At 43.6% G+C, this 19,504-nt stretch overlaps 1 protein-coding gene across 1 annotated transcript in view; it reads right to left on the minus strand.

Annotated features, from left to right (window-relative positions):
* Positions 1–12,553, minus strand: part of bnc2 (basonuclin zinc finger protein 2) — a 138,948-nt gene extending 126,395 nt beyond the window's left edge. The window contains exon 1 of the mRNA XM_037471050.2: positions 12,407–12,553. Coding sequence (XP_037326947.2) covers positions 12,407–12,409 — 3 coding nt within the window. The 5' untranslated portion in view covers positions 12,410–12,553. The remainder of the gene's footprint in view (positions 1–12,406) is intronic.
* Between the last annotated feature and the right edge of the window lie 6,951 nt (positions 12,554–19,504).

Consider the following 19,504-nt stretch of genomic DNA (forward strand, 5'->3'; position numbering starts at 1 on the left):
TCTGGATACTCATACCCTCTCGACATCAACAAACAACTTTGCAATATTACCTGAAAGACAACAATGTGCTCTCCAGAGCAGCCCATGTGACTGCAGCGACCCGTTGGCGGCACAAACCAACCTTATTGCATCACACACGTACAACACAACTGTCCATAGTGTGGCTTCAACGTCAGATCAGACGCCCATTTAAAAAATACATTTGCAAGGCATAGAACCCAAGAAGTGCCATCTTCCCGTTTCAAGAGTGATTGTTGCTTGTAGATTGCTGATAAATTCACTGGGCCAACCATCCATCCATCCATCCATCCATCCATCCATCCATCCATCCATCCATTGGTCAAAATGAATGGGATGTGACTTAAATTTATTAAAACAGACAAACATTGATCAAATTGTTTCACAGCCAAACACCTTAAAATAACTTAAGATTGATAAATTAGTTTGTTTAACTGTTTTTGTAAACATTCTTTAAGACAAACATGGATTTAGGGAAATGTGCTGTATAAAATAGTAGAGAGAAGGAGATTTTAAGCATAAACCTTTTTTGTTCGCGTCAAGCTGTTCAGATTCCTCACAACTTTGCCCTTATTCGTTAATAGCCACAAGGAGAAGGAGAAATCGTATTCCTTTCAGGCTTTAAGGATATCTAAATAGAATCATGCTAAATCAAATCTGGGGTGTCATATCCAGAAAGGAGTAGAGGAAAAGATTATTCCTCTCACATTACCTGCTTCTACATTGGCAAATGATTAGTCTGTTGAAAACATCTCATTATCAGTATTTATGAGGGAGTGCACCAGCCGGAGTAATGACAGCTTTACTCCAAAGTGGCACTTTCTTTCTTCTCCTCTCTTTCTCTTTGTGCGCACACACACACACACTCTCTCTCTCTCTCTCTGTCTTACACACGCTCTGTTTATCTATGTGCCAACAGGGCCGATATAAATCATGTAGATATAGATTGATGCACCGTAGATGCTACATTACTGTAGGACATTAATGCTCTAATCTGTCTCTCTCTTACCCTGACCCTCCTTGTATGTTTAGTAACTTTTAAAGAGACCCTTTATTTCATGCTGTGTGTTTGAGAGCCTGTCTGTGTGTGCATATGTATGTGTGCTCGATGTGAGAGTTGTAAGTTTTAGACTTCAAGACTATTTTTGCCAGACCTCGTTCTTTATATTTTTATCAGTCATTTTTAGGGCTTTGAAAGCAGATTAGATCCAGGTTAAGACTACCTTCTTAATAATCAATAAATCTCACAAAGTCATACCCACAATTATTGCTTAAATGCAAATTTTTGATTTGGGGGTATATTCATGAAAAGTGTTTTGTTACAACAAGACCCAACTTTTATTTATTGTATTCTCGGTTACTGTTGTCAAATAACCGAATAAAATTAGATGGCAGCTGGTAAATGCACTCCTTAACTGCGACTGTGAATAGTGTATTATTTCACTTAAGCAAACCTGTCTGATGAAACTAGAACACCTGTATTACTGAGCAGCTATTGGCATCTGAAACAGGCACTAAGAAGGAAAAAGAAGTTGGCTTCACTGTTTGTGTGAAACTTCTTTTTTTTCTATCCACATTTTTGAAAAACTCCGTTTATGATGTGATTGTAAACCTGAGTTTGAACGGATAGGAAAATCTAGTCCTGTAAATTAAACCAGTTTAGTGTGGACATAAATCAGCATCCTCCTCATCGGTCAGCATGTCATCCTACTCTACTAGGGGCTTTAGTTTTAACTTGGCAAACTTGTTTAAAATCTGGTTCCAGAGACAGATACATACCATCTCTCCACTAATCATTTCTTTCATCTGTAGACTCGGCCCGAGAGACTTCCGGAGATTTCTTATTAGTTTGGATGTGGTTGCCTGAGGGGCCAGACAACGATGAGATATTTGACCAAACGCAGAAGCCCAATAAAGGGCCATCGATTAGGAGGCCTGAGCATCATATTGGACACACAGGTGGCTACAAAGAAATTAAAAAGCCGCAACAAATAAATGGAAGAAATCCAAACGTGGGCACCTTAAATCTCTTTGTCTCTCTGCCACAAGTTTGTTTGTTTGTGTTTTGAATCCCACGGGCAGAGAAATGTGGGCTGTCTGAAGACACAATAGATGTCTTCTCAAGACCACGAAAGACGTCTTCTGAGTGCTCCAGAGTGACATTTGTAGTTATTTCATGCAATCGACTGATCTTATGGGCCATGTTCCTTTTTACTTAAAGCTGTGATGTTTCTTTAAAGATAATTCTACTCTTTCCTCTCTATAAGGTTTTGATATGTGTGATACTTGATTGATTGGACCATTTCACATGTGCATGAGTAAGACAGCTGACTAACGTTTGCTAGCCACAGTGACTCAGCAGATATAAACCGTTCACTAACTAAACAAAACAAAAGGTAGCCATCTTGGAATCATTTCTAATATTAGTAAGCTAGGCTAGTGAGCAAGCAAGCAAGGTAGTTAGCCTGGTAAGCACTATTCAACTGGAATATGACCAATTATTTCACAATAGTACAGTTGTGGACAACTCGAGTAATCTTGGAGTTATCTTCACCGGGTTAACTTCACTTCCTCCATCCTGGTACGTCTGCTTTGCTGTTCACTGACTTCGGTCCTTGTTGTGTCCTCTTGTGTGTTTATATAAGTGTGTAATTGGAAAGAATCCCAACATGCTGCAGCTTGAATTTGTATTTGAACAAGGTGTTGAAAAAGAACTGATAAAAGAACCAATAACCTTGGAGCTGATCGATACTCTGGTCTTTCATACTGCAGCACCAGTACCAGTTTAACACTAGGTTTTGGTTCCCATCACTAGTTGCACAAAGTAACGGCTTTAAAATAATCCAACCCTCCTCCATTAGACTGGTTCCCTCTAAGCCCAACGTTTTCTATGAAATTCTGCACGTCTCCGAGTGAGTTCTCCCAGAACATTGAAGGGGTGATTTATGGCACAGAGGAAGTGCCTCAACCATTGCAAAAATTCTCCCTGGTGGCCGTCCTCAGCTACTACAGAGTTTCAACGTAACTTATTTGCAGTTCCTACCCAAAGCAAGCCAGAATGGCGGATGTGGATCCACCAAAGTAATAGGCGTGGACACTGAAATGTAGCGTGTCACATGTTCTTGGTAGCTGCTAGACTAAAACAAAGAGTAGAGTTTTGCTCAGAACATGCACAATACCAGTAGTATCATTATGCAAAAAACAAATATGTTGACTTGGTCTATGTAATGTGTGCAAAGACTCTTATTTTAAGCAGAGAACAGGAGAGACATCTTCACAGCTACCTCTCACAAAGTGGCAAAGCTTACTCAATATTGTCTATATTTAACTTTGACAAGAGGGAATGAGCATGTTTGTGTTGTAAATACTAAGTGTGCTGTAATATGAATTGGCTGCAACTGGATACATGTGACTAGGGGGCAAATGGATCTAATGGTAGTCTTAATGCTGGCCTTGAATAATGAGGCCTTTGTCTAATAAAACTGGAAAGCCTCCAAATACCTATAGGGACCTCAGCTAGTTAGAGCAATAACAGTCCATCAAAAGGGAAAGCAAAGTGATTACTTAGAGGGTAATAAATACAAGGTCCATGCTGGGGAGGGACTGGGGGCTAAGAGAGTAAGAGAAAGAAACAAAAACAGAGACAGGGACAAAGACAGAAAAAGAAACTGAAAAACCTTTATACGTGAATTTAACTCTAAATCTGTTCTTTTTACCGATTACTTGACGCTGAATACTCGTACATGGTTCGATGTTCCATATATCCAGCTGGCGTCTTTATAGTAAGAGCAAGCTATGTAAAAAGGGTGGGTAAATGTGAATAATATACAGGTAGCAAATCATTCAGGCTGAAGGCATTGTAAATCTGTCAAGATCTACATCATGGAGATTGTTTCCATTGTGATAATGGACCTTGATTCTTGTACAGGTGACAAGTAAGAAAATTATTTTAAAATATAATTAAAACTTCTGAATAGCTAAAGCTTTTTTCTTCAGGGGACTTTGAAAAGTACTTCACCCCAAACTTGTAAATGATTTTGTAAAATACCACAACCAAACAAAGAAATCAATCAAAGCCACTTTGAGCATTTCTATGGTGATGAGGGGCAAACATTACACTTAAGCAGGAACATGGAGGAAATATTGTCACTTATTCAAAATGACAAAATAGTTCAAGCTTTAAGGTCAAAATTATTGTGAATTTTGAAAAACATTTTCAAAACCAATCAAGCACACTGTGATTGCTTAAACAGACAAGGCAAATAGATAACCCTGCAAATATGCACAAGAACATGCACGCACAAGAGCAAAGAAAAAGGCTTTGACTGTCTATTCCCAGTCTTAAATGGTGGAGTAGCGTTGACCAGAAGGAACGGCTTTAGGACCAGAGAACTGGACACAATAACACCACCATCAATTACAGCCCTGGGAGAGGAAAGAGAGGGTTCAATCAGAGAATTAGAGAGATGTGGGGGAGACAGGTGGATCGACAGCCTCCAGGCGGAGGGAGAGGGTGGAGAGGGCGGAGAGGGTGGAGAGGGCGGAGAGAGTGACGACGAAGAGGACAGGCAAGAGACAAGACTGCTGGTCACAGCTCTAACTAAGTGACGGGATGGCGATAATAAAGAGCCGGTCACACTGAGCGAGCGGTGGCCTCAGAGGGGGGGAGGGGGGGGGAGTGGGGGAGGGTTCGGAGCAGAGGGGTGACAGAAGTGAGCGATGGACTTCATCAAGACTGCTGCCTGATGGTTAGGGTTCAGACTGTTGCTACGTTTCTGACCCGCTGCTTCTCAGGGCGTGGAGAGTGTGTGTGTGTGTGTGTGTACGTGTGTATGTGTGTGTGTGTGTGTGTGTGTGTGTGGGCGTGTGTGTGTGTGTGTGTGTGTGTACGTGTGTGTGTGTGTGTGTGTGGGCGTGCACTAGCTCAATCTGCAATGACTGGTGAGGGATTCATTGCCCCCCCCCCCCTCCAACCTCCCCCGCCAGAGTGACCAATGCCTTTCCTTTCCAGGCCTTGATCCATTTCAGCTAATGTATTAGCGGAGGAGCATCAGTGTCTGCTGACTGGGCTCGACTGACCTGACGCTTTACTGCAGCCTCCCTGGACTGCACTGGTCCTGGACTGCACTGGTCCTTCCTAGGAGTTACCAGCAAGGCACCACAGCCTCCAGCGAGGCACCACAGCCTCCAGCGAGGACCTCTCATCCCCGTGCTCAGAGTACACGTTCGCGTTACGACCGGGAGTTGAATTTTGATGCAATTGACACAAAGTTTGGTTTTTGGTTGGCAAAGTAAGAGTCATCCCCAAAAAAATACATACATTCATGAAAATAATTAAATCCAACAAATACATTACAAAGGTAACTTTTAATGCTGCCCAGTTTGCATTTTCTATCAACATGATTGAATTAAAGTAATGCTTTTATTTACCATACCTTTAAGTTCTTTAGAAACTACTTGAAGCAAATCTGATTTACTCCTGAAGCTGAATGCTTCACCTGGTACCATCGCCCGATTGAATGCCCCAATCCACCCCATCTCAACATATTACTAAGGCTTCAAAATGACCCACATAGGTAAACTGGACTATCAGGGGGAGAACATTTGCTCTTTCTATACAGACATTGTCAATGCTCCTCAATCGGTGCCACCGGGTAGGATTCTGTGTCTTCAGTGGACCAGGGTGCTGCCTGCCACACACAACAGGACGGCCACTCCGCGCTTTGTCCTCTCCTCTCTGTCTCCCTTCACCGGCGGCGGACAAACATCCCCGCCGTCGACTATCAACATGCGGCATGTGTCCTTGACACGTCAAAAAGGATCCCTGCACCGTGAGAGTTGCACGCCGTGCAGAGTCAACCATGTCACCCGCTTTCCCCCTCTCTTTTACCTCCTTCTTCCTCGTCCTGCCCTCCCCTCTTTCGTCTCTCCCTTCTCTTGATATTGAGTTGCCGGGGTAAAGGGGGTGGGGGGGCAGAGGAATCTAATAACTGTGACAGTGGGGCTTTTCTGGCATTGTTCCTGAAGCTGTGCAGACACACACAGGGCTGTCTGCTGGCTGTAATGAAAGGTTAAATGAATAGGACTAAGTGACAGGAGGTACAATAAGGGAACAAGACGGAGGAGAGGGAATGTGTGTCCACGTCTCCGTGTGCGAGTGGGTCTCGAGACCGGCCTCCTTTAGCTCGGGGGGGGGGGAACAACAAGGACAGCCCCCACCGCAGCGCCACAATATTCCAAACAGATTGGCCTGCGACAGGGCGGGCGCGCACATTCCACTGTGTCATGTACGTGTGTGTTAGTCTGACTCTCCCGCCAGGACACAGATGCTCGAGAGGAATTCCAGCATGGTTTTTTTTTTTTTTTTCTTCCTGATAAATGTTAAGGTCACTGGCTGAGAGTAAGGGTGGAGGCTGGACGGGGTGGGGAGAGCGGGTGCAGCGGGGGAGGAGGCAGAGGGAGTGACGCGGGGTGGGGGGGGGGGGGGACACACGCATGTCTCGTCTTGTGCCTCTCTCTGCCTGTGCCTTGGTGGAATGCAGAGTCACATGAAAGAGGCCCCCTCTCTCTCTCTCTCTCTCTCTCTCCCTCTCTGAGACTCGTCTCTTGTGTCTCAAAAGCGCCAATGTCCCCCTCCCGACTCACACTACCTGTCAGCAGATCCCCCCCCCCCCCCCCCCCCCCCCAGAAAGCACATACAGCCACGACCGCATGTGAAGCCCCGCGGACACAATCTCACGCGCACGGACAGATGTGCTCTGATGCTACGCACTTTTCCTGTTCCAGGGAAACTCAACTAAGGATGGAGAAAAAAAAGACACTTAAGCCCATCATCCTTAGACTGCCTAATTACTATGATTATCACTGTGAACAGTAACTTTGTCACCCGAAATCACAGGATACAGGACTTCTAACATTTCATCCAGGCTCATGGTTCAGCACGGTTCAATAGACGCAGGGTGACCAATTTACTGCGCGTATCGAGTGGAGATTGTGACGTTGGTTGAGACAAAGGAGAGGAGTTAAAGATGAAAATGTTAAGTTGAGGTCTAATGAGGCATCATGCTTCTATGAGATTGTATCGAATCTGTTCTACGGAGTAAGTACACGTGTTCCGACAAAACCACGAGGTTGAGACCCACTGCAAACAAAATCAATGTAGACGCTCACTGCATCGAGTGCTTAGCAGGTGTGTAATGGCCGTGGGTGGCGGCATAGCTAATTTGGCCTTAAGGGCCGACACCCCTGACTCTCAGTAAATGCATGACGTTCGTAGATTTTTCTGATCTGACAGCGCTATCAGCATCAGGGCCTCCTTTTTCATCGCCTCCCGGGAACTGTTATAAATAATTGTTAGAAAAATATTTTGAATGGACTACGGTCTGGCGTCACAACGAGCACTTGCCGTTGATGCTGGAGTTTTGATCCTTTAACATAAAATTCATAACGTCCCTCTTTTCTTGCCATGGCCTTGTCGAGTGGACGTAAAAGGGATCTTCTGAAACGAACTGCTGCTGGTCGGAGCACAGTCGCATTGTTATTCGCAGAGATTCCACTGGGCACTGGAATACAGGAAAAGGTTCACTTGGATATCCAATGTCTTGGATGAAGACAAACAAAAAATAGATTAGGCAGCCTATTACAGCAAAATAAACCTTCAAAATTGAATATATTAGGTGTGAAAGAAGGCTGGAGATTGATTACAAAGTTGTCATAAACTGGAATTATACGTATCTATTCCCTTTCTAACAACATTAAAGAGTAAATACCTCAAACCTTCGGTACTTTCCAGGAATTTACAATGTCCTGAAGATTTTGCAGAGTGGCTCAAATCTCCCTGTGGTCATTAGCATTGAACTTCGCTCCGTTTCTCTTGATTTTTACTCATCCAAACAAAGTCAACTAGGACATTTTTGGGAGTGGAAAACACAAATGATGTGTGTCCGTGTGACGATGCAGCATTCAGAGTTTGTGACGTAGTATTAGCTGTTGAGAAAGACCGCACGGGGAGGTGGATGGAACATGAAATTCCAAACAGCTGTTACGACCTTTCAAGATACAAAGACCAATGTTCTTATCAAACGCGTATTAACTTGCTTTCAACAAAACAGAATGGGATGACGCTGTGTTCTTTGTAAATCACCTTGCTTCATGTTTGGATTTTTTTAATGGGTTTATGTGAATTGCCTTGTTGTGTACAACGTACAAAATCAAATTGCCTTGCCTTGCCTCATGTGGCACCATACCATTAAAGAGTACTTTTGAGTTCTGTGAAAGAAGCCCAAAGGAGTAAATGTCTGGATTGAAGGGTGAGAGGTACTTGATCCTGTCTTTGGACAGTATATGAACAGGTTTTAAGTTCAAGAAATCAGGAAAGAGAACCTCAGGAATCAAAGGCTATTCAGGTAAAAATAACATTGTCAGGCACAGTTACCAGCAAAGGACTACACACTCAGGGCAATAATTCCAAAGACAACATGCTACGTCTCAGTCCTCAGGAATTTTTCATGAGCCACCACTTATCTTGTCATATCAGATTTCTTCCACCAGATCCTTCAGAGAGAAAAGACACCTTTAGGGCAAATTATTCTCTTTTAATCAAATCACTCTGTATGGCCCGAGGAGATCTTTCCTTGCCGTTTGAGTCACTGAGGCATGGGCCACTAATGCACACACCCACGGCCTGGAAGAAGCCTGCAAACAAACACTCACACATGTGGCATCATGTACTGTACTACAGCAGCATTTAGGTTTTTGTTAAAAATGAGACTCAACAGGAAAATAAAAAAATACAAGAAGAAAGCAGGGAACAAAGTGGCGTCTGGAGTTTCCATCACAAGTGAAATTCCAGATTTTCTCACTCGCTTTTCGGGGGGAACCAAAATCGAACAACTTTATTCTGGAGTGCAGTCAGTGCAGTAGGGAGCTATAAAATATAAATAATACCACATAACCCTATACCTCCCAACTGAGCCATTTGGTTACAACTACACTCCTGTTCGTCACACAAGTCCAGCGCCTCTGGTATTTCTATAGCGTCGACATGAATTATATCCCAGGCCGGCTGAAGAACGTATGGATTACGAGTGAAATGTTATTTCCCCTCCCGATCGGACAGTTGCCACCCAGTGACACTGAGGTGCTTATTTTACACAGTTGTCAGTAATTAGTTCTGGACAAAATCAATTAAGGCCGCCCCAAATTATACCGTAAAATGTAAGAATCATGACCATGTCTGGTAGACAGAAAAACGCAACAGTGGGTGTTATTTTCTAAAAGCTGAGTTGTGCAAAAAAAATCTGTTCTATCATTCCTCACTTTAAACAAACAAAAGACTGAGGGAGTGTGTGGCTTCTGCGCACACTGGGCGTGTTCATGAAGGAAGACCAAAGTTCTCCTGATGCCTTCCTTAAGGAGTCTGATAGTGTTGGGATTAGCATGCGAAATGAAGCCTGAACAAAAAAGCAATGACTCAAAAAATGTAACACATGTAAGTGCAAGTATCAGCTTACAGTTCAAACACAGCTTGTAGCACCGAGCCTGCTTTTAATCTCATCCTTTTGCCTTTTGCAAGAGTTAATAAAATGCTACAGTGTAGCAGATTAAAAAAAAACAGAGATATCAATCTGGCTGATTGTACAAGACGGAGCACATCTAAATGTTCATGTCATAACAGCTGTTCATTACCTCTTATCCTGCATTCTATGTCTTCTTTTAACTTAAGAATCACAGGAACAGACCAAATTTCATAATGTATTTAGAGGAAACCGGAGACCTTTCATCAGCGTGATGTGTTAAGATTTAGTTTCTTACTCTGTTTGCTGAGGTACAAAAATATAATGATGTCTACTTCATGTATATTGTTTTAAATCAAGTATGCCTCACACTGTGCTCTCTATTAAATCCGGACTCCCGCCATCCAATTTGTTTGAACATTTTCACAGTGTCTCTGTTTAGTCGCTACGGCCTGCAGCTTCGGTTACAGGTTCTTGGTCAAAGACTTCCAGCTCAAGCCACCACTAGGTACACGACCCCACTCCCTCTTTCAAAATATTACTTTTTCTGTCACTGCCAACACACACTATCAAGTCACTCGAGAGATTACTGGGGCTGAGGACAGATGAAGAGGAGCGGAGGCATATACAGTATAGGTGTCGCAATGACCCAGGATAAATAAAGCAAGAATGTTGCTTTGATGTTTTTTGAGGCTGATTACCTGCTGCGTGAATGAAAGTTTCTTTTCCCTTCATCTAAAATATATTTTGTTTGCTTGTTTTTTCCTCCCGCTCTGCGCTTGCACATGTTTCCTTTCACCCTTGAGCCACCGGGGTTAAGCTCTTTACATTAGAGTGCAGCTTCGTCATGACGGAAATATCAAAGAAAATGGTTCTGAGCAGGAAGGTCAAGTGGTGATTATCTTCTTTGATTAATCACACAGATAATGGGAATAAACAACAACACAAAATAGGAAGAAAAAAAAACAAGAGCAGAAACTGAATAAATGAACCAAAAGGATTATCAGTAGTTCTTTTATACACTTAGAGCCCATTCTTTTCAAATAAAGAGGCAGGGAGCGGGAAAGCAAGGACATCAGGGGAAATTTGAGAGGATGGAGTAGAGGCAGAAGAGGAGGACGAGGGATAAAGAGTCCTCGATGTGAGCAGTAATCAGAGGAAGCCAGCAGGGGGGACAGAGAGGGGTGCTGGGGTCAGAGCGGAGCACCACTAAGCAGCCTTTCTCTTCATTAGCAGCCTCTCTAAGGGGGGTGTCACAGGCCTACCTGTCCAGCAGATTATTGAACCGTAACCCACGCGCACACACACACACACACACACCCTCCCTTTACTGATTCCCACGGACCCAGAGGAATCACGACCTAGCTGCAGCCTCGCTGACAACTTTAACCTCACGTAACAGCGCTAAATGCACAATCTACTCAGTGCATAACGAGGACATTTGCCTCAACATTTCCTCCATTATTTTAACTGGTGTATTGTTGTGCAGCCTTTTTTCCTGTCGCTTTTTTGGGGGGGGTGGGGGGAGGGGGGGGTTACGTATTACGTTTACACGCCAGCACTTATTTTGTGCCAATAACTCTGAGAACCAAATAAGTGTAGAGAGACAGAAACACATACAGGTAAAAAAAAAAAAATACTTGCTTTTTAGGACATATGATTTTGGACGGACCCCTGCCTGGGCTGGAAGGGAGACAGCAGCAGCATGGAGATGAAAATAATGAAATAACACTCCAGGAATGTAAATTGGCATTCTTCCGTGTAGTCGCAGCACCATGAAACATCCCTGACGCACTCAAACCCGGCCAAATGACTCCGCTAAACATGTATGCCACACACATCTGACTGGCATAAGTGTGAAAGTGCTTTTGAGGTGCTTTTTACAAGGTCTGCTCGTCTCAAACTCTCTCTCTTAATTATTTTTTTTTTTCATTTCTCCCACTAGTCTTCCCTGTCTCCTGAAGGCTTCAGATATGTCCACGCTCGAATGTCCTCCACAGACGTGAAATGCGTGTGCTTTTTGGCCACGGAGCTCCCTGAGTCTCCTCGAAAAAGGTGCCGCAGCACAAGGGGTCCACAGTGACACGAGTCGATGAGGTGGTCATTCGCATCACCCCAAAGCTTTTGTTTTCACCGACATCGAACACGGTCAAACATACCTGTTTCTGTACAGGAGACACACCAAATGTCACCTGAAAAAAAGACTGTGAATATTTCAGGAAACCAATAAAACGTTGCAGAAAAATAGCATGCCGTGCCGAAGGTGAGGCAGGATTTTCTGCAGGGGGGGGATTTTAGGCCCAAAAAATAACTGGAGAAATGTTATGAAATGAAGTCTGCTAACATTTATTTAAGTAAACATACAAACACATTTCTATCAGCCCCCGTTTATACTTGTTTGCTCTCTCAAAACATTACACTAAGTTGCATTGAATTGCATTCAGTGGTTTGTGTGCGTTTGTACATGAAGGCCCAAATACAGCAGGCATCAAATGACAGCTGTTGCTCAGAATGTTACAGATTCTAGGTCCTATTTCTGATTATGGCCATAAAGCTTCCAAATGATGCAATGATTACTACCGATTGTTTAAGACAAAAAGTAAGGAAGGAAAAAGTGCAAAACGTTGTTACTCTTAAATCTAAGTATATAAGCATATCCAGTCAGTAGTGGATATTGCAAGAGACAAGTGTGGGGAATAGAATGCTCATATGACTTGTTTAACCTTCATGCGGTCCACTAAGTGCAGATGACAGAGCAGCAGAGAAGTTGTAAAAAAAAACAGAAAAAGGGAAGAGAAGTTACCAATTGTATAATGCGACATGTTTCACATGAATAAACGAAGCGAGCACCAGTAGAGTAAAAACATATTTACCATTGCTGCATGCTGTAACTGACAGACCTCGAGACTTTTCAAAACTTGGCGTCCTCAAAAAAGTCAGATCTCGCCCTCAAGTGGGGAACCTTCTCCTCTTCAGTGGCGCGCGCGCTGAGGTGGATCAACGTCGGCGTTCCTCTCACGAGCGTCTCATCGACGTCTAGGGACAGTTTCTTTTTGTACGTAACACGGAGATAAAAAAAAAAAAAAACAGCAGATCGTTTTATCCCGAGATTCTTCACCGAGAACAAAAAGCCGCGCGTCAAGACGCGCTGCTCCAAGGGCGACGAAACGCACGGCCGCGACACTCGCCCCCCCCCCCCTCCCAAACTGCAAACTAAACAAGTCAAATACAGACAGGGACCGCTGACAAGCAGAAGTTCTGTTGAAACTTCTTCTCTTACTTTGAGAGAAAAACGCAACAACAACCACCAAAAAAAAAGAGCAAGAAAACGCCTTCCTTCACTCCCCCGATGGTTTTCCTTGTGCGGAGTGAGCGCGGCGCGCGGTGGAGAGCAGCGGCGCGTCCGGGGCTTGGAGAGAAGGCGGCTGCTGTGCACTCACGCCGGGTGTTTTTACACGCCGCGTGTGACTGTGGGTCCGCGCCGTTCCTGAGCCCGATGAGCTGATTTACGAGGTCGTGTCAGGAGGAAGAGTAACATCTTTGTGTGACAGAAATGTGGCAAAAAAAAAAAAAAAAAAAAAAACCCTCAGCCAACGAGTTGAGAACTCGGCACAGAGACGCGCGTGTTACGGCGCGGAGCAACACTTGAAAGGGCAGCGAGGATTCTGTGATATTTAATGTCGATATCTTGTGGTCCAAATAAAAACTTAATAAAAAACTGCGACATACAGTAAATGGCCTAGTACAAAATAAACACAAGTAGTTTTATTTTGTTTCCTGCTATATTTGAAACTCTCCGTTCTGTTCTGGCTGCTAAAAGCTGCATTTAATGTCAACTTTCCCCTTTTTCCCCACTTTCTCTGCCCTCGCCAGGAAAGTACCCGCACGCGCGGGGGGGGGGACGCGCACGCACGCCCCCCCCCCCCCCCGCGCGAGTTTTAGGAAGTTCGAAATAGTTCACGGCTTCCCTGTGCACTGCAGGGATGTGACACCACGTCACGTCCTCATATTCCTCAGATGCAGAGCATTAAAGTTTCATGGTGGGCTGGTTTTTTCATGAAGAATTTGCTCAAACATTTGACTGAGACATCTCCAGAGTGGAGGAGTTGAAGGAGCGAGGCTTGTGTCTTTGAGCATAAGAGTGGCGCAGGAAGAGAGACACACAGTCCTTCCCCGGCCCGAGACTCCTCCGTTGGGGGTGAGAGAGGCAGCAGGATCCCAGTCGAGCGCCTGGAAGCCCCACTTGCATGTTTGGTCAAGGGGTAAATAATAGATCAGGGATTAGGCTTGTGTAGAATTCATTCCAGGGTAACAAGCTACCGAGGTCCCAGGATATGCATATTCATCCCTTGGCCAAGGCCGTGGGAGAGCGAGGACCGTGTGCGTGTTTGTCAGATGGCTTACATTGCTAATTTAAGGAGATAGTACGTATACTCGTGTGAGCAGCGGAACAAAGGGCCCTTAAAGGATTGTTTGAATCATTTGGCGTCCACTTCGAATGCTTTTGATGCCGCTTTGATTTGACTCACTACGTGTATTTTTAATTCAGCAGTGTTTATTAGGCCGTGGATGAGTAATATGACATGAACCGCTCGTCAAAAGGAAAAAAACGCCTCCCTTGTTTTCTTTGCTGTTTACGATCTATCAGATAAAAAAAAAAAAAATCCCTGCCTGCAAGATGTGCGATAGCATAGTTATGATAGTCATGAACTTAAAGGTGCTGCTCTCCTGTAAGCACATGGTAAGGTTCTCAGAGATAAGTGCACCAGGTAAACAAACCACAAAGAGTCTCGCACTATTCACACAGGTAGAGCGTCTTCATCATCGGCTGAGGACAACATCCACTCCATTTATCGTTAGATTGTGTGAAAAGGCCCTGAGTATTGTGTGTAGAACCATTCAATGAGTACTGTAGGTAACAGGTAAAGGCTGCGTGATAGAAAAGCAGACTACATGTTCATTTGTTCATGTGACAGAATCCCGCTGCTCACTAATTAACCAGTGGGACCACTGATAATGAGCTGTTGGACTTGGCTTTGGGAGTGTTCCACCCCTTCGGGACGTCCATCACCAGCGTGGACACCGCACTCGCGGATCCATCAAGTCCACAGAGGTCCGTCTGTTCATTAACTTGCAGTCACTACTAAAGCATAGACGGATCCAGAAAGGTCAGTTCAACCATCACTATGGACCATTGAGGCTTTTCAAAGGACTGGCTTGTACTCATTTGATGGCTCGGAGTGTGTTTCTTGATCACTACCGCTAGTGATGTGATATTTTTGATCCTATGTAAATACAAGACACATTCTAACCTGGTATTTTCTTGTTTTATTACGTTGTGTCATCACGTCAAGCCAAGTTCATTTCCATGGTCCCAAAATCACAAATTGGCCTCTGAGGGCTTCTTACAATCAAAACAAGCCTTGATCATTTAAGTGACACATTTGATAATGAAAGGAAATACAGATTTAGTACAACTGTCTAGAAACAGTTCTCCAAACTCTCCGAGAAGCAATCCCAGGTGGTGTAAATATGACAAATACTTTTCTCATCTAAAAGTTCTTTTCCGACTGGACAACATTTACTCAGGGAGATCAATGTCCCATGTCCTAGGCCTCCTCTCCCATGCACAAGGGAAATATGAACCTCACCACCTTAATTTACCCCGTCTCCAAGTAAAGGACAAGCTCTCTAGTGGAAGCCCCAGGGAAATAGCCTGACTCCTTGTTCCCACACGTCCTGAGGGAGCTAACCCGGACTGGGATGGCACGCCAGTTGGGTGAGCCAGGAGTGAGCTTCATGGCACTGTGGACACACACGCACACACACACACACACACACATGTACGCTGCTGACTCTCAGAGGTAAGTCTTGTGTGGATCAATTCCTCCTTTATGAGAGCTCTGGTCTGTTGAGGATAGGACCAGAAGGTCATCAGATGGGAGTCAAACAGAGGTCCATGCCGTCTCATTGGTGCGAGGGTTAGGACACAAACAAGGGGGCTTGTGCACACAGCATGTGGTGGTGGTGGGGGAGGGTGGGGGGGGGGGGTTTGGGGGGCTTATGCAAGGTCAGCGACATCACATGCTTTCAGGAATGCACATGATGGCAAAGACAGAGTGTAAGGTTTGGGATGAGGGAAGGTTTTGAACTAGACTTGTCCGATTTAGGTGCACAGATAGGGCTGAAAAAAAAAGAGAAGACTGGTAATCAATGGTTTCTCTGTCCTGGGGTTTTGTAAGGCGGTCCAAGGTCTCACAGGATTCAGCATGAGGATGGCTCATGCTTCAGGTCAATAGGGGCTTGAAAATTCTCCCACTGACTTTAGTGAAAGATATAAAACCCTCCCTCAGGGCATCGCTTGAATAGAAATGTGTACAAACAGAACGCCGGCGAATAAGCACAAATTTAAGGGACAACAAGATTTGTCAATTTCAACTTCCAAAGAGACCCAGTATGTTAGCAGGTTATTAAAGAAACAACGTCATCCCGCAAATAGTGTCATCAAAGACCCACATGTTGCGGCCTGTCTCATTTCTATGCAGCGGGGGCGATGTTCTGCTAAACACTGCGCGGGTTTGACATCCCAACTGGCATTTGTACAATCAATGTTCCTTTAAAGCAGGGGACCTGAGACTATTTAGTATCCTTTGTCACCTCCCGCAGTTCTCAGGGTTCTTTCCTCCTCTCAGCATCAAAGCTAAGGCCACATTAATGCAGACAATATCCGCGCTTACCTGAGGCGCCAGGCGGAGACGGAGCTTTCACGAATCCTCCGTGGAGTGTCATGTTTTTCCCGGGGATGCGCCTCTCTTCCTTCCTCTGTCGGCATCGGCACACCAGGGCTTGTCATTTGGTTCTTGAATTTTTCATGCAGATGCATTTGCATGATCACAGTCCTGTGTCACTCGTCCCCCCCGCTCCCCCCCCCCCACCCCAGTAGATTAAACGCCGCGTAGCACATGAGCTTCACTGTGACTCCGCTGAGGCAGAACAGAAGTGAGACAAGCGAGATTATTGGGATTGTCAGAGCAAGAGCTGTCTTGTTTCAAGGGGTGGCTCTTCACGTATTAACTGTTGGGCAATTAGGCACAAGAGGCCCACAGAGACATCTTCAAACAAGGATCGTTTTACATTTTCATCTCTATTGTTTTGTATTCGCAGCTCAGTCACATTCTGTGGCATCCGGTAAGATACTCAAACTATGCCGTATACTTTTAGCGACAGTGTGTGTCGTTTAGTTGGGTCGGACGCATAATCTCAGCATAGCACAGAAACAGTTAAATATATATTATTATGACAGGCAACGTGTTATAATCAGATGAGCAATTTTAAGCACTTTACCGTCTTTCTCCAAACAACAAAACATTTCAGGGACCTGACATTAATTTTTGGGTATGGTTTGTGTCAATAGATTTATACTCAAAATTAGTATAACTCTTGGGTTGGTCTTTTTTTAGTCACAGACCAAAATTCCTAAAACTGCTCATAACCAAGTGTTCATTCGGATGTTTTTCATTAACGCAGACTAATTAAATGTCCCCAACATTATTATTTTTGTTATTGTGAGAGTAGTGATCCTTTTTTCTGACTCAATCTGGCTCCAGGAGCCGGGGCTTATTGGACAAAATAAATGTAATGATGTAAAAGTTGTTACAGTGTAAATGACACACGGATTGAGGTACATTTCATACATCCAAATAATAGCATTTAGATGAAAGAAGGGGAATCAATAATGAACGGTTGAAGTGAAATATGAAGTGAGAAAATGTATTTTATTGTTGTTGTTTTGCAGGAAGCACATCGTTGGTGATATGAAATGAGGGCTTGGCACAGATCTGCCTTCTTTTTGAATCCTAGGATGCACTAAGATTTGAATTAATCTGTCATTAGTGGGACAGACAACAAGCACTTAAAAGAGGGAGATTCAGTCTACTTCAGATTTACGAAAGAGCAGCAACAGCAGCAGTCAGTGTCTAAACATGGTAGAACATGTCTGTAGAACATTCAAGCAACTGGAAATGTCTGGGGCCAAATTACACACATTTGATGATGAAAGAGGGGATGGTTAAAAAAATGATCCCTTCGAGTTACCAGCTTGCTCGGAGAGAATGGAGTTAATTGTACTTTCTATGGACAGTATTGTGGCATATGATCGTTGTTCGTATTCAATCCCTTTCAAGGTTTCTCATAAGCAAATTCCAAATGACTTTTGACCTGAAGATGAAGGTGCAACTGCAGGGTCCAGACTCCAAACACTGTTGCAGTTGACTGATGGTCATTGAGAGAGAGAGAGAGAGAGAGAAAGAGAGAGAGAGAGAGAGATGGGGGGAGGGAGAGAGAGGCGTATTCACAGATACCATGTGTCAGTTTGTGCGTCCGAACAAGAATCAGGGGGCAGGCAGATGTTGCGCATTATGTACCAGTCTACTGCTTCTAAAATTGTTCCGCAAATGAGGATCTTAATGAGAGGCAGTGTTCGTGGGTCAAGGAACAGCCTAATCATGCTAAGTCAATTGCATCTTTGCTCTTTCTGCGTGTGTGTGTGTGTGTGTGTGTGTGTGTGCGTGTGTGTGTGTGAAGCAGGGAGCAGATGAACCAACATTTGTTTGACTGAAAAGGAGTGCCAGTCCTCATATTTCTTCATTTTCCTCTCTCACCCTGTGCTCCAAATTTGGCTGGACACATAAGTACATTAGCTACACAATATGGACTTGTCCTGTCTCACCAGCAAAACAGATGTCAAACACGCGGCCATGTTCATTTTCCCTTTCTCCCACCGAGGATTCAGAGATTCAAGATGTATTGTACATAATGTCTTTGACCTCACAGCGGATCATTAAAAACAAAAGAAATTGAGCAAATATCAACAGGGGTGAGTAAAGTGTTGATTACAAGAAAAACAACACTGTAAACATAACACGCCGTTTAAAGATCAATACCATGCCTCGCTGTCATTTTTCTTTGCTGTCTTTTGTGTGGCTGTTGGGCTTTCATATACAAGCGTAGATTTATAGGCTTGTAAAACAGAACTGCGGACACAGGGGAATCCCCATTCTGAATGTGTGTGTGTGTGTGTGTCTGTAATAGCACAAAAGCTACACAGCCTATCCCTATGATATGTTGCCACGTTATATCAACGTTACAAACATTTTGGCACACAGAGACAATTCTCTGGTGGATTCTGTGACATTTTTTTATTCCACCTTTGAAATTTTTAGGTTTCTGCTTTTTTTTCTTCTTGTGCAAACTGCTTTAACATCTTTAAGACGTTTAATGTGATTCAAAAGTTTTTATCAATTGGACAACACATTTCAAGTAGATATAAATTCTTTGATTCAAACCAAATTTAATGACGAACAATATGTTAAAAATGAAATGTAATAAAGCCAATGTGCTTTTGCAGTTAAGATTTCAAAACAGCCTATGAAGAAACTGTAGAATCATACAGTCGTGCGCCAAAACATTTCAATTGCGTGGATTTAAGATTCTAAATAACTTGTTAACAGCCCTTGTTCTTCAATGGAAATATTGGATAACCCTTATGGTGAGAAGATAAAAAAACAAATGAATAATTGCACACACCAAAGCATGTCTTCATCCACAAATGATTAAGAATTCTTTCTGATATGAGTTTTTATTTATAATTTAGAGCCAATAGATTTTACCCATGGAATCTTGGTCTTGATTTGAAGCATTGCTCAAACTTGGTATGTCAGCTAAAATGTGCCTCTGATTATGGTGCTGGTTAAAGAAACCACTGCCAGGATTTCAAGTCATGTTCTCTGGACCCTATAAAATTAAATCCAATCACTTTTTGGTTACTTGTTACACAACAATGCCGGACACAATGTGCAGTGGATTTTGTTTGTGTCTATTGCTTCAGAAAGCATAAAACTAGTAGTAAAGTAGTTCAAGAAATAATGGAATAAAATATTCTACATAAAGATGACAAATCAATGTATCAGTGG

This window comes from Pungitius pungitius, chromosome 9, assembly GCF_949316345.1.
Source record: "Pungitius pungitius chromosome 9, fPunPun2.1, whole genome shotgun sequence".
NCBI classification, from domain to species: Eukaryota; Metazoa; Chordata; class Actinopteri; order Perciformes; family Gasterosteidae; genus Pungitius; species Pungitius pungitius.